Source organism: Labrus mixtus, chromosome 16, assembly GCF_963584025.1.
Source record: "Labrus mixtus chromosome 16, fLabMix1.1, whole genome shotgun sequence".
Lineage (NCBI taxonomy): Eukaryota > Metazoa > Chordata > Actinopteri > Labriformes > Labridae > Labrus > Labrus mixtus.
Window position 1 is genome coordinate 2,926,769 of NC_083627.1, and position 14,790 is coordinate 2,941,558.

The 14,790-nt window shown below is 41.8% G+C and overlaps 3 protein-coding genes across 3 annotated transcripts in view; 1 reads left to right on the forward strand and 2 right to left on the reverse strand.

Annotated features, from left to right (window-relative positions):
- Nucleotides 1–6,846, forward strand: part of med30 (mediator complex subunit 30) — a 48,625-nt gene extending 41,779 nt beyond the window's left edge. Inside the window, exon 5 of the mRNA XM_061059270.1 lies at nt 5,415–6,846. Within this exon, the coding sequence (XP_060915253.1) occupies nt 5,415–5,510 (96 nt within the window). The 3' untranslated portion in view covers nt 5,511–6,846. The remainder of the gene's footprint in view (nt 1–5,414) is intronic.
- The window catches only part of LOC132990900 (double-strand-break repair protein rad21 homolog A-like), a 136,541-nt gene that overhangs the window by 96,712 nt on the left and 25,039 nt on the right, over nt 1–14,790 (reverse strand). The window lies entirely within an intron of this gene.
- ext1b (exostosin glycosyltransferase 1b) overlaps nt 10,707–14,790 on the reverse strand; it is a 131,732-nt gene continuing 127,648 nt past the window's right edge. The window contains exon 11 of the mRNA XM_061059383.1: nt 10,707–14,666. Within this exon, the coding sequence (XP_060915366.1) occupies nt 14,481–14,666 (186 nt within the window). The 3' untranslated portion in view covers nt 10,707–14,480. The remainder of the gene's footprint in view (nt 14,667–14,790) is intronic.

A 14,790-nucleotide genomic window follows, 5' to 3' on the forward strand; every position in this document is an offset into this window, starting at 1 on the left:
TTTTTAACTGAATGTAGCCACACAGCTTCAGTCCCTACAGGAAGAGAGAGTTAAAACAGGTTGAGTGACTCAGCAGAAAATGATCATGAAAGATCTTTTACACCAGTAGCAGTATTTAGCTTTAAATGTCCTTAAGTGGCGGTGGGGGGAATCATGGTAGCAGAGAGGACTGAACAGTAAAAGGTCGAAGCTGCAGTGTGACTCTTTTTAATTTATGTTAAGACTGAAGAAAAAAAAAACCCAGGTCGTCTTACTGAGTATGAATCAGATGTTACAGCTTCTCTGACACATCCATCAGGATTAGCTGAATTTACGGGGTATGAGATTGGATTTGTGTTTCATCTTTTTAGGTGAAAGGTTTCCAAAAACTCTCTCTCCAGTAAACTAACTACTCATGTTCAAGTTCATATGACTTCATTTTTTTTTTTTAAATAGCCTGTCCTGGTTTGCTTTCAACGGTTAGTCCTGACGTCTGTCCAGATGATCTGAGAAGGCACCTGGAGCTGAGGGCACCGGCTACTGTAGACGAACTTCAGACTTAAGCCGGGCTCACACTCTGCGATTGAATCGTTTGAGCTCTACCAGACCTTGACCGATTGTCGGGCACGGCCGGAGAGCTCACACTGTACGAGTGAAATCGGGACGGAGCGTTGACAATTGTTAATAAAGTTTCATTTGAATAAAACAAAGGACGACGGCTGGTGAAAGAGAAGGAAGTGGAAGTTGTTGTAGGATATAGAAAAGTTGATACAATCGTAGATATATGGAGACAAGTTTCAGAAAAGTGCTGCACTGATGATCTGAACTGAAAAGTAAAAAAAAAAAAAAGCTGCATTGCGTCCTGCTGCTGGTCGCCATGACTACAGTCCTCCCTTGTCTCTCGTTGTTATATTGTAGTCACACACAACTTCCTTCGACGATCTCCGGGCAGATCGGGGACGTTAAGATTGGATCTTTGTACCGCTCACACTACGAGATGATCTGAGCAGAGAATCGGCTCCGAGCAGCCTCGAGTCGGGAGAGACCCTGTTTTGATGGAAATTGTGTTGATTAAGTTTTTAATAATCTTCTTCAGGTGACAAAGATTAAGGTCTTTTACCTGCTCTGTGTGAAGTGTGTTTGTTATGAATTGGAGCTAGACAAATAAAGATTGATTGATTGAAACATTTTTTTTTTGGTGGTATTTGAGCAGGTGTGCGGTCCGATCTTCTTCCTCAGTCTGCTGTGTTTGCACTGCTCTGCCTCCTTTTTCTCAGGAAATTGCGTTGGGAACTTTCTTAGGTTGTTCCGTTTATTTTACTATAATCGATTATAATTGAAGTATTTTATAAATTAATCAATAATGATTATTTAAGTACTAATACAATAACTTAATAAGTCAATAGAAGCCTCAAACTGTTGTAACATTTAGGCTTGTTCTGCTTATTGAATCACAGATCACTTACAGCAATTCTAATTATTAAGGGAAGTATTAGCATTGACATTTATCTAGTAGACTGAACCACACACACACACACACACACACACACACACACACACACACACACACACAGCAAAGCAAACATTTTCAAGTGCAGCCACCAACTCAGCCTCACACTTAAATAATTCAATAATTCACACACATAAGCACCTGGACATAAACATCTGCACAGCTGCACACTCACAAACACACACACCCACATTTCCGCTCACCTCACCTCTACACTTCTCCTCTCTTTGTGCCAATCTTCATTTCAACCCCGTCTTTCGGGTCATCGTGCTTTTTCACTCCCCCCCCCCTCGTCCAATCTGCCGACGTCTGGCAGCATTTCCAGGTTATAAGAAGCGGGTAGGCAGTTTGCCAGTCTGCAGGAGGCCTTCAGAGACAGCAGCTCTCAGACAGCAGCCTCCTTGTTTACTTTCATGAGTTGTTGACTGGCCACCCTGCCGCGGCTGATGCGGTCTCAGAGTGTGTGTCGGAGGACGACTACCGCCGATTGAAAAGGCATCAAAACATTATTGTCGGAGCCTGAAAGCTGGGTGGTAAAGAAATCATCTGGAGGTTCATCCACTGGATTCCTGTCGAGGTGTTTCTGTGTGTGTGTGTGTGTGTGTGTGTGTGTGTGTGTGTGTGTGTGCGTGTGCGTGGTCAGAGCTCCGTTTCTTCTTCTTTGTTCTCTGTAGTAGATATCTGTAATAAACCCTTTTCTCCAAACATCGTATTATAGGTGTGAAGGATTAGAGCTACGCTAATTATGAGGTTATGAATGGAGTTATGTCTCCCCGAGGTTGCAGAATCATTTCTGTGATAATAGCGCTCTTGTTATTCATATATCAAGATACGCCAGCGAGCCTTTTATAATGAACGAGGCCGGGAAGACTTGGCTTCCTTCATAGTCTTATTGCCTCTCTGAATAATGTGGGACTTCATGTTTCAAAAGAAAACAAGGAGTCGTTTTTTTTTTTTTTTTTTTTACAATGGAAGAATCTCAATTCAAATGTAGCAAATTTGGCCTTTTGAAGACAAATGTGCCCGTTTGTGACTAAAAACTGAGACGAGAAAATGCTTTTGAAAGCATGTTAAAAGAGGCCGTTATTAAAGCTCCGCTGGTTGTTTCTTTGTTTAAAGTGTTTGAAATCACACAGCCTCTCGGTATCAGCTCATTAACACGGAGATGATGAGTGAGTTATTTCAACACTTGCTCGTCAGAGTAATGAGGCAAATCTCATGTAATACACACACACACACACACACACACACACATTGGATCAAAGTGAACGACGACTAGAGAGGGGAGAGAGAGTCTGGAAGGCGTCCAAAATGTTCCACTCTGGAATATCTTCAAGGACAATCAGCTAAACAGTTGATATTAAGAGAGCTGTGTGAAATCGATTACTCAAGGTGTTATCTGCGCCGCAAAAAAAAAAAAGGCTGGTAATTAGTCATGGCTAAAGGAGAGTTAGCGAGAGACTGAGATGGATTTAATCTTAATAGATTTCACTCTAGCTCTGCTCCGCTCTCCCATCAGAAGAAAAAGCTGCTGAGGAAGTAGCGCTGATGTGCCGCTGTCGCTGAAGTTTCCCGCTCCTTTAAATGTTGAAGTTTTCTTCTTCAAAGGTGGCGCGCACATTCGGCAGCTGTACCTGTTGTTGTTATCCATCCGCTCAGGAGCCGTTATGCCTGTATGCATGAATCTTGTGCATGGAGGTGCTTTGAGTCCACATCCAGATGTTGACTTAGAGATCTCTGGAGCGCTTTCAGCAGACAAAGCCCTCAGTGACAGACGGGGAGAGATCGGGTAGTTTGCTCCTCTGTGATGTTCCTGTGCACCCCCGAAAGTCAAATAGATGTGTTAGTTTAGCGATTTGCAGAGGCTACGATGGATGGGAGTCGACTGAGGTACTTTGTGTTGAAGGAGAGGTCAGTGGGCAGGTGGGAAATCTTTGTCTATTAAACGTTGGATATAGGAGCACTCAAAGATAAACACGGCTTTCAAATGTCTATTATTCATCTGATCATGCTGTTAATGGATCAGCCAGGTGCTATTTTAGATTCTACTATTGTCAAAACAAAACCTCCAACACATCACTGTGTCTCTCTTCACTACATGCCTTTTTTATGTCACTCAACCCTGCGCTCATTATTCCCCCACGGATCCTTAAAAAGTCTCAAAAAGTAGAGCCAGACCGATTAATCAGCCGGACAATATTATCGGCCGATATTAGCACATTAGCCTATCAAGTGGCTAATTATATAGCAGATGTGCTCCGATATTACTCGATTTATTCACCAGTTAGAAAGCATTTCAGTCCAGTTTCACTGTATACTGTTCCACTAGCCGTTCTTTCTCACCAGCAGAGGGCGCTATATGGATTACAACGAGCATCATCACTCTCCAGAGTGACCGTCTTGTCTACGTTTGTTTATCTTTTCCACAAGTGTTTGATAACTGCATTTGAGGGATGAATGTAATAAATGTGTAAATCTAAATCTGTCTCTAAAGATTGAACATAAATCTAAGAAAGATATCGGTATCAAACATTTTTTTTCTCCCAAATATCGATACCGGTATCGGCCCCAAAAATCTCATATCGGTCGAGGTTTAATTAAAAGGCAGACTAACTGACTTAAGGTTGGTGTTATCAGGATACCAAAATGATGACTTCCATACGATACCGGCCCAAAATATCTCAATACTGATACTAAAACAATACCAGTCAAAAACCTAACCACCATGAAAAGTAATAAATTAATAAAAAAGATGACATGACAGATAGAAAGGGTTTTTAAAGGGGACAACAGAGGATATGTACTACCTGTACATTTTGACTGTTTAATTAGCAATTCATCAACATTATTATTGTACAAATACATTTTTTGGGTGCCGGTAGCGTAGTAGTCAGTGTTCAGCGGCAGCCCATGTACGGAGGCTGTAGTCCTGCAGGCGGGCGGACCGAGTTTGAATCTAAAACTGATATGAAAAGAGGAAGCAGAAACTTGAAGTCTTTCTATACTTAAATATAATATAAATCAAGTATCTCCTCTGAAAATAACTCTGTGAGTCATGACTGTCTACAATAGGTGTAACACCCGAGTCCCACTGTCTGTGATGTTTTCAGAGTTTTCAGAGTCCTATCTTCAGTTTGTTTACATCGCCCGGACGGCCGGCTGACTCCTCCCCTCACGTATAAAAGTTGTTTAATTGAGGGACTAGAGAAAAGAAGAATAACATACTGTACTCACTGCTTAACTGTGTTTCTAGATCACGCTCATTTCAGGTAAATTTACATGCAGTGTGAAGATATGAGCATAATAAAGATCGCTAGCATTAGCATGCTAAAACAACAATGCAGCGCGAGTTGTTTTGGTTTCATGCTGGTGCTCAAGGGCGACATCTGCTGGATCAAAACATCTCATATAAAGCCTTTAAAGCATGTTTTTTCACTTCTGCTGGGAAACCCTCCCTGTGTATTTTTTGTATTCTTGCAGCAAGCAGCACGGTCTTTAGGAACAAGATAACATCTGGAATCAGTTCTCTGTAGTAAAGTGGTGAAGTAAATTATATTTAACAAGGACTTCGTGTGGTCAGGGAAGTGTTACGTTTACGCTGTGTTCATAGCAGGGTGATTAAAAAGGCGAGATGTGAAGTCTCTCTTCTTGGGACGTGCAACTTTAATATCCTGTTAGCCGTGAATGATTTCTTCTCTGCTCAAACTGTAACTGTAATTGCTTTGTTGTTTTCTCAGTTCTTCGTCTGACCTTTGAACCCTTTTGCAAAAGCTGTGTTTATTTTTTAGTTTTCAGCAAACAGAAATGGGGTTGTTAATTTTTTGGCACTTTTTGACATTTATACATTTGTTTTGTTTTTTTCCAGCATCTTTAAAAAAACATGTTTTTTCTCTCTCCCTTCTTGTCATTTTGTTTTCCCCTGCAGAAGCTCAAGCAGAAGAACCAGCAGCTGAAGCAGATCATGGACCAACTCCGCAACCTCATCTGGGAGATCAACTCCATGCTGGCTGTCAGGAGCTGAGCCACACACACACACACACACACACACACACACACACACACACACACACACACACACACACACACACACACTCATCCATAAACCACACACACTCTTTTACGGCACGTAATGGAGAATTGATACGGTCTTAAACTGGACGTGTGACAGGGTACCACAGACTTTGCTGAGGCTGCACTTTACAGAAGAAAATTGGGACTTTGGCAATATCACTCCGTTTTTTAAAAAAAGACGACATGAAACATGACGAGGAAAAAAACAAATGAAGGAAAAAAGGGCTCGACAACCTCCGAGACACCCGATAAAACTCTGAGACAGATGTGCTGCTGGTGACATCATCGTCTGTATTCTACATTTTGAATCAGCGTTATGACTGAAGTAATCATCAGAGTGAATATATATATATATCATGTTTTTTTTAATCTATTTGTAGGTACTAGCTCAGTAGAGACACACTGATTTATTCTATTTAATCCTCAAATCATGAACTTCTGTGTCTTATTTCATCGTGTTAGAAGCGTGTGGCGTCCTTGTATGAAAAGTTTTGATACAGCACCTGAAAACATTCAATAAGAAAGACAAACACTGTGGCAAAGAGTCTTATTCTTCCTACGTCGATCAGATGTTTGAAACTGTTGTTTGACATGTCATCACACACACAAAAGTTTCTGCTCAACTATAAATCTTGCTGTGATTTTCTAAAAAACTTGTGATGTGATTTTTTTTTTCCATTTCCGTCTCTCTGTTTTCTCTCAGTAGATATTTAATCCTATACAATTTATCAAAAGCAAACATAAAGCTTAAACAAAAAATAACATTTGGGGGCGGGGCCAGACGAAATGATTGACAGCACGATGCAGAAACAGCCTTTGTTTACAGTTTCCACAGAATCTATTCAGGATAAAGTGAGACATTCAGAGGCTAAAATAAATGAGAAAGATAATTGTTGTTACTTTCACATGCACTGGACAGAATCAGCACAGACGTAAAGGGGAACACTTTTTCACACGGGGGTACTCGTTATATAAACAACATTTAAATAAAGTTCTTCACAGGAGCTTCAGTTGTGTTTTTTTTGATTAGTGGTACCCAACAGACAAACAAAAACACAAGAGATACACCACACCTCTCCATAAAGCAAGACAAAACAAAAACACCAAGCCCTTCCCGCCTCCATCCAACAAACCAGTTCCTGCCCCCCCCCCCCCCCCCCGACTCTTTAAATATAAAATGTAAATATGTTAACAAATGTTTGTTAACGTACAGGTTTCATCTAAACGGAAAAAGGAAAAAGTCTAAATAGAAGTTGTAATAAAATAAAAGGATAAAGAAAAAGAGAGCCAATTGTGTTTTGTGATCTCTCCTGCTCAAACCGTCCCCGTCACAAAAGACTCAAAGTTGGACCAGCTGCTCATCTATCCACTGCAACCCTTTTTCAGTTTAATGTTTTCATACTTACAGGTCGGCGAAAACGCTTCTCTTAGTTACAGGTTTGAAGGGTTTCATCTCCATCTCAGATAAGCTGATGTCACCCGGGCTAATTTATTGATCCAGCACAAGCGACAGCCTCCAGTGTTGAAAAACGAAGACAATGCTTCAGGCTTCACCCATTAATATTTACAGTCTATGATCCAGCATTATTGGTAACTACGGCAACAATTCACACACTGAATTCTTAACAATTGGTTATTTTTAGACTAATGTACAAAGCACTAAATCAATAAACAGAGAAAACCTCCAGAGCTTTTTCTAAATCTTAGCAGGAGAGCAGAAAGGGAGAAAGTTTTTTAAGAGAAAGAAGATGAAACCATGAAAGTAGGACTGGAGTTTTGTCAAGCAGGATTCATTTCCTATTCTGAGATTATTAAGAAGTAAGGGCCACTTTTTTTAAAAAAAGAAGGGACTCCAGTTCTATCAACCAGGGGGAGCTTTTTGGTCTCTACTTACATTTTTTTATTTTTTACCGACTCTTAAAAAAAAAAGCCCATCTTTTATAAATGAGCAAAAGAAAGACGAGTAAAAGAGAGAGAACAAGCAGAATTCACAAAGGACCTCATTCAATACCAGGATGAAACATGAGCTAAAATCTGAGTACATGTGCGCACACACAAACACACACACAGATACAGATGAGAATATGGGTGCCTGATATGGGTGTGTTTAATAATTCAGAGCAAAGCCGGGGTCATATCTGCGATGTGTTATGAGGCTGTCGTCCTCAGGGAGACGCAGAAGGACAGATGCGGCATCGGAGCGGCGAGCGGGCTTTCAGCAGAGTAAAAAAAAAATAAAAAATCAATGCTTTGAGGAGTGACTAATAAACCCCTCCTCTGTGGTCTAATACGGGTCCTGCTTATTCTATCTGTGAGGGCAGTGCAGCATGATGGAGGGACTATTATTACTGAACAAATGGAGTGTGCTCTCATTGAGCCGAGGCAGAGGTCGAGCACTTGTCCATTCACACCCTGACGAAAAATGATGCAGTGGATAAAAAGGTGCAGGGTTATGCTGATGTTGACGCTGTGTGCATGCGACAGCAAACAAACAAACAAACAAACAAACAAACACAAAGCATCAGTCCTTGTCTCTTATCACGCTGCTTCAGGAGGAAATCAATCCTCAGACACATGTTGTCTGAGGACTTTAACCTTATTTAAAGGCTTTATATGTGATTTTTTGATCCAGCAGATGTCGCCCTTGAGCACCAGCATGAAACCAAAACAAGTCGCGCTGCATTGTTGTGTTAGCATGCTAATGCTAGCGATCTTTATTATTTTCGTAACTTCACACTGCATGTAAATTTACCTGAAATGAGCGTGATCTAGAAACACAGTTAAGCAGTGAGTACAGTATGTTATTCTTCATATAAACAAACTGAAGATAGGACTCTGAAAACTCTGAAAACATCACAGACAGTGGGACTCGGGTGTTACACCCATTGTAGACAGTCATGACTCACAGAGTTATTTTCAGAGGAGATACTTGATTTATATTACATTTAAGTGTGAAACATCACATATAAAGCCTTCAACAGAACTTTAAATATTCGTGTTGGTGAAAGGACTCATGGTGACGCTGTAGTCGAGAGGGTAACTGAAGTGATTCTATGTAAAGTAGAAACTCTAGTTTAGCTCTAGTTGAGTTGAAAATGCTGTTTTTTTCCCCCGATGCAATGCCCGTCTTTTAAAGGTTATTAAGATATAATGACATTTTTTAATGGCAGGAGACAAAACCTCTTAAATTGTTTCGATCAAATCATGAATCCTCTGCTCATGCTCACGGTGGTTTGTGGAGTTGTAGTGGTTTCTTTGGGGTCTTTTGAGTTCTCAGAAACTGTGCTTTGGTCAGACTCGTTTGAAGAACACAAAGACATGAAGACGGCAAAATGTCAGCCCACATTTACACAACTTCATGCACATTGTCAGCCTCACGCTTTTTGCAAACCACTTACATCCATTGACTGAAAAACTGTAATCCAAGCTAAAAAGAAGTCGTCCCTTTATCATTTTAAATGTTCTGATACCAGTTTGATTATCGTTTGGTTCCAGCATCAACTATAGTAAGATACTCTCTTTAATAACTTTCTTTAGGAACTATAAATAGCTCATGATTCTGGAGAAAAAAAAACACTCACTCACAGATTTGATTTCTCTTCTTTGAAGACTTTGAGACGTGGGCAGTCTCGGGCCTTTACCAAAAGTTGCATAATGATGCAATAATCAAATGTCAAATCTAGAAATGAGCATTTTAGACTCTGTCACTGACTATCTGTGTAGCATTTATAGTCATAATTAAGCACCAACATTACTACAACTCACTACATTGTCAGATGATTTGACTTCATATCAGTCACCCATTCTCTCTGGGATCAACAAAGTATGGACACATGAAATACGTTGATTTAAGTGTTACAGTAACATAGTTTGATCCTCATTTCAGATTTTAAATGTAAATGTGTATTTCAGGGTGTTTATGGTTTGACAATAAGGATAATCTGTCGATGCGTTAGTGTGTTGGTCTCAGATATGGATTATTATCAGCCTCAGATATTCATGTTTCCATTCTCTACAGCAGCGGTTCTCAACGGGTCTAACCTCAGGACCCGTCACTATCAATTCTACAATTCACTTATCAGACTCTTTTATCCAAAGCGACGTACATCAGAGAGTAAGAACAACACAAGCAAGGATCTAGAAAAAAGAGAACAATGTCAGTAAGAGCAAACGATCAGCTTTGAGTCTGATTGGACACACAGGTGCTGACAGGAAGTGACCAGAGGCAAAGCACAACATTGAGGGCAGTTCTTGAGAGCTCTAATCAGTATAGAAACCATCTTATAAGTCGTCGTTATCAAACAAAAACCATCGTCATTACCATCATCATCATCAATAATATGGAGACCATCATCATTAAGTTAGTAGGTATTCATGAAAGAGCTGGGTCTTTAGCTTTTTCTTAAAGGTGCAGAGGGAGTTTGGAAGTTCATTCCACCACCGGGGGGCGACAGAGAGAAGAGTCTAGTCAGCGTCTTAGGACCATGTTGTGAAGGTTGGATCAGACGCCTTTCATTGGCAGAGCGTAGTGGGGGGCGGGGCGGGAGGGAGTGTAGACCTGGATCAGAGAGTTAAAGTAAGGAGGAGACGTTTTTGTCGCTGTTTTGTAAGCGAGCAGCAGAGTTTTAAATTTGATGCCTTACAAAGACCCAAATGTGTGGATATTTTTACCTCATATGTACCGGTACTTCATGAAAACTGGTAGAGTTTGTACTTCAGGCGGTTCTAAACATCTGACAGAACAAAAAGAAGGGCAATACAAACACATTGAAAAAGCGCTTCTTAGACATTTTGACACCGTTTTTTTTTCAAGGCAGACATTTGTGACCCACTGAAAACAGCTTCACGACCTACTTTTGGGCCCCGACCCACCAGTTGAAAACCACTGCTCTGTAGTCTCATACAGTGTAAGATGAAAATGCCATGGGAGAGCACGTTGCTTTTCATTTTGGCCACGACATTTAGAAGTGAGATCAACTATAATCTGTAGTGAACAAAAAGAAGTGGAGGTCGACAATCAGCAGCCGTTTGTTTGAGCACGTTTAAAATACTTCACCGTTCCACCAGAGCAGAAACAGATAAAGTGAGACAAACATTTAAAAAAAAAAAAAAAAAAAAAAAAAAAAAACAGCACAAGGAGAAGCAATTATCATCAAATATGAGTTTATTTTTTTTATAAATCATTCTTACAAAATTGGCATTTATCTATTTCATTTGTGACCTCTATAAAAGTCTTCTGTTAATTACAAGGTAGGAGGGAGGAGAAGGCATCAGGACAGCTGGGCCCGACCCGAGTCCGTTTCACATCAACAGACAGAACTGGAACTGCTGACGTGATGCAGACAATCTCTGATAAATAATCCCAAACAGGAAGTGGTCATACGTCGTCGTCGTCGTCGTCGCCTTGGCAACAGTGTCCAAAACACAAGGATGAAAATGGGGGGGGGGCGCGTTTTCTTTTTAAGCTAAGAAGAATGGAGGCTGTGACTCATCCAGTGTATGAAAGCAGGACTGTTGCTGTCGCCGCCCGTTGACTTGAAAACAACACGACAGCGCTCGCCATGTCGAGAACTCACATGTTGATAAAAGGCACAAAATCAAGAACAGACTCTTTTTCTATAAACACCGACTGCCTGGCACATTTTGGGTAAACCTTCATCCATCTGTTTTGAAGCACAAAATGATAACTTGCATAAAGTTCCCCCCTGATCACACGACATGACATGACATGACAAGAGGCATTTTGAAGCGGATGCAGAGGTTTTCCCGGTTGGCCTAAATCCCAAACGAGCTCTGGACCCGATGAACTTTAAACTACGCCGACTGGAAGATTTGAGAGCCAAGATTCTTGACCTGAAAAGAAAAATCCAATTGAAACCCCTCAAAGTGTCACCGCCTCAGCCATTCTTTTAGAGCTCGAGGGGACGATGTCACAGCAGCGTCTGAAAAATGTTTCCATCTGCTTCAGAGGACCCAGCTGCTTATCATTTTCCATGTTTCGGTTGGCGCAGATTTTCATTGGGACTTTGCAATTTGACTCCCGCAGAGAGCCAAAGATGCTGCGTCCAAATCCAAATCATCGGCCGTATGCAATTTTTTTTTGTTGCAAAGTTTTTTGTTTTAAGATCGAGCGGGATTCGTCGGCCAAGAAAACCTCTGCAGAGTGAAACACAATATGAGCTGTTTATTGGCATCTTTGTGGATTAATGTGCACAGCGTGTAGAAAATAAACTGAATAAATACCATTAACTCCCCTCAGCGATGCAGGATCAGTCTTATGTTCTTCGCCACGTCATCTCAAAATCGTACACAGTCCTTTTTTGTTCTTTTTTTTTCCCAATAAAAATAAATATACGTGTATCTATGTACAGTGCTGAGATGTGGCACGGGCTTGAATGGATGGTCTCTTTTTTAGTGTGGAATATCTTGCAAAGCCAGGGGGGACATGGTTCTCATTGAGATGATCAACAACATTGATTCTAATGATCAAACATTAAAAAAAAAAACCTTGATATGGATTGAAACAGTACGGGGAAAAACACGGGACCAGATGCAAACGGGAAGAGGAGCACATTTTTTTCCCAGAGTCATGCGCCGTAGACGAGTGAACATTAAAACAGATCATAAAATCTCTCCTGGCAAACCAGTACAAAATCCAAACTTTGAGTCCCAGAATAAAAGAATACAAACAAACATGAAGAAGATAAAAACCAGCTTTGATATGAAACAGTAGTTTTCTTGAATATGACTCTTTGTTGAGAAGACGTTAGAATACATAAAACATGTGTCGATAAAACATTTAAAACGGATGAAAATAAAAGTCAAACAGTCGATGAACGTGTGCTGATGATGATGTCGACTAACACACTCACACTGAGCAGCTTTCGGCAGACACATTAAAAACTGAACGTCTGCCCGACAGAAAGGCCACTAAAAGCATGCTGCTTTCATTCAAGTGTCTGCAAACTAAGTGTGAGAGTGGACCGCCTGTGCTCTCGGCCCCGCACGCTGCACGCCGTCCCTAATGACAGCCGTGTTTCAGCTCGCCGTGTCCTCTTAGAAACGATCACTTAAGGGTGGAGAGATGGCGTTTTTTTGATCCGGGCTGTTCAATATAAACGACGTTATTTAAGGTGCAAACTGTCAGGCGGTTTGATGTGATGTGAGGGGGGGGGGAAGGGGGGGGGGAAGGTGTCCTCCCAAGGCTAGCATTAGCTAGCAGGTCATGTTTGTGGGTCACTGCTTTCACAACACAATGGTCCATAATGTGAGAGTGTTTCATCAACAGCTCGTCCCCTGGGAATAAAAACAGCACTCCAAATGAAATAGGTTCACCTAATTGAAGCGGGAAGAAAAAAAACGTGCATCTCTCTAGAGTGACGAATGGAGGAGAAAACCCTCTGTCACTTTAACGACCTCTGATATGTCACGGAAAAAAAGGGGGACAAAGTACCCGACAGCGGGGGTGAGCCCGCGTTGGACTGATGACTCGATATTGAAACGCGAGAGCATCTAGGCGTCTCAAAGCGATGTAGGCAACGTAATGTGCAATAAAACAACTTTTAAAGGCAGACCCTGATGTCACATTGGCACTGATGAAAAAAACTCTTTACAAGCACTCCTGTAAAATAACACAGGTCACTAAAGACCTGCTATGGTCTGAGATTTGATTCCATTTTGCCCGTTTAAGGGGAAAAAAGCTCCGAGGACTTTGAAGGGAAAAAAAATAAATGGGCGAAATGAGTTTGGGTTAGAATGCAACGTTCTGCTCCATTTCATCCAGAAATGTTCATTTTGCTCATTCCATCGGAGGGAAAATGTACTCTGCTTGAGCTTATGGTTGGATGAGCCAACTTTTCAAGGCTCTGTACACACACACACACACACACACACACACACATTCACACACACATACAGAGGAGTGAAAGTACATAGAGTTGGAAGGGGAGAAATAAAAGAAGATGAAAGCAGAAGAAGAAGAAAAAAAAACTGATGAGAGAAGTACAACAAGCGGGGAAAATGGGATATGAAACGAGATGTTTTTCTAACTTATCTAACGGTGATAACAGAAAAAGCAGATAGGCCGTTATAAAAGCAATATGGAGGAATGAGCGGCGGGATGTTTTCAGGCTCAAGCATGTGTGTCGATTACTAAAATCTCAGGAAATAATGTCTGCTTTGATATCCCAACCTTGTCAGGGCTCCGTGAGAACAGGTCGGACTCTGCTGTTTACATGTTCTACCTTTGAGAGTGGAAACATTAAAGTGATGACTCTCTGCTTTAGAACCTCTCACAGAAGAAGAAGAAGAAGAAGAAGAAAGGGTCAACAGTGATACCAGGCGAGCTGATTTGTACAGAAATCAAATCAGCTCGTAACAGCTGGAGTTTGCTTATGAGTCCAGTATTATGTCCTGATGCAGAGGAGGGGGGGGGGAGGGGGGGGGGGGGGTAGAGTCGACCGGTACAATTCATGGTGGGTGGTGTTGCCAGGTTTGCAATCACCTCCCCTCTTCTACCATCCTGCACATGTGCCGAGAGAGCAGGAATAGTCAATGTCGTCGATGTTGTACAAAAAATATTCTATCCAAGAGTTCTCGTCGTCAGTAGTGAGCGCTGCATGTTTGCACATTTGAAAAAAAAAAAAAACACACAGAGCTGTTTGGCTTGTCCGTCAGTTTGTGTACTCCTCTTTTGTCTGTGTTTGCGGCTTTTGTTTGTGTGTTTTTCTCGTATCCAAACGCCCATCTGCTTGTTTCCTATTCATCCGTTTCCCGTGCTGTGGTCGTTGGCAATGTGCTGAGTGGAAGACAGAGCCGCGTCGCCCGCCGTCCGTCCCGCTGCGGTCCTTCTACTCTCCACCGAGTCTCTCTCTCGCGCCTCCCCCTGCGTGGGGTCTCCCCCGAGGGGGCGCCGGTCCTGTCAGAGCCTCTCGATGTCCCTGTATTTCTTGCGGAGGATGGAGACCTGGTCTTTGAACAGGACGGGGTCCAGTCTCATCTGGGAGTGGACCAGAGGCATGGCGCCAAACCAGCTGGCGAACTTGTTCATGCAGGTCTGCCGCTGGGCAAAGTGGTCCGGGTCGGCCCAGCGAGACGCCCTCGAGGACTGAAGGAGAAGAGGACACACAAGATGGAGAAGTTAACACCTTTAGAAGTCACTCAGAGTTATGAATAATTATTAAAAATACACTTCTCCATGTTTCTCTAACTCTAACATGAGTCTCTAGTCC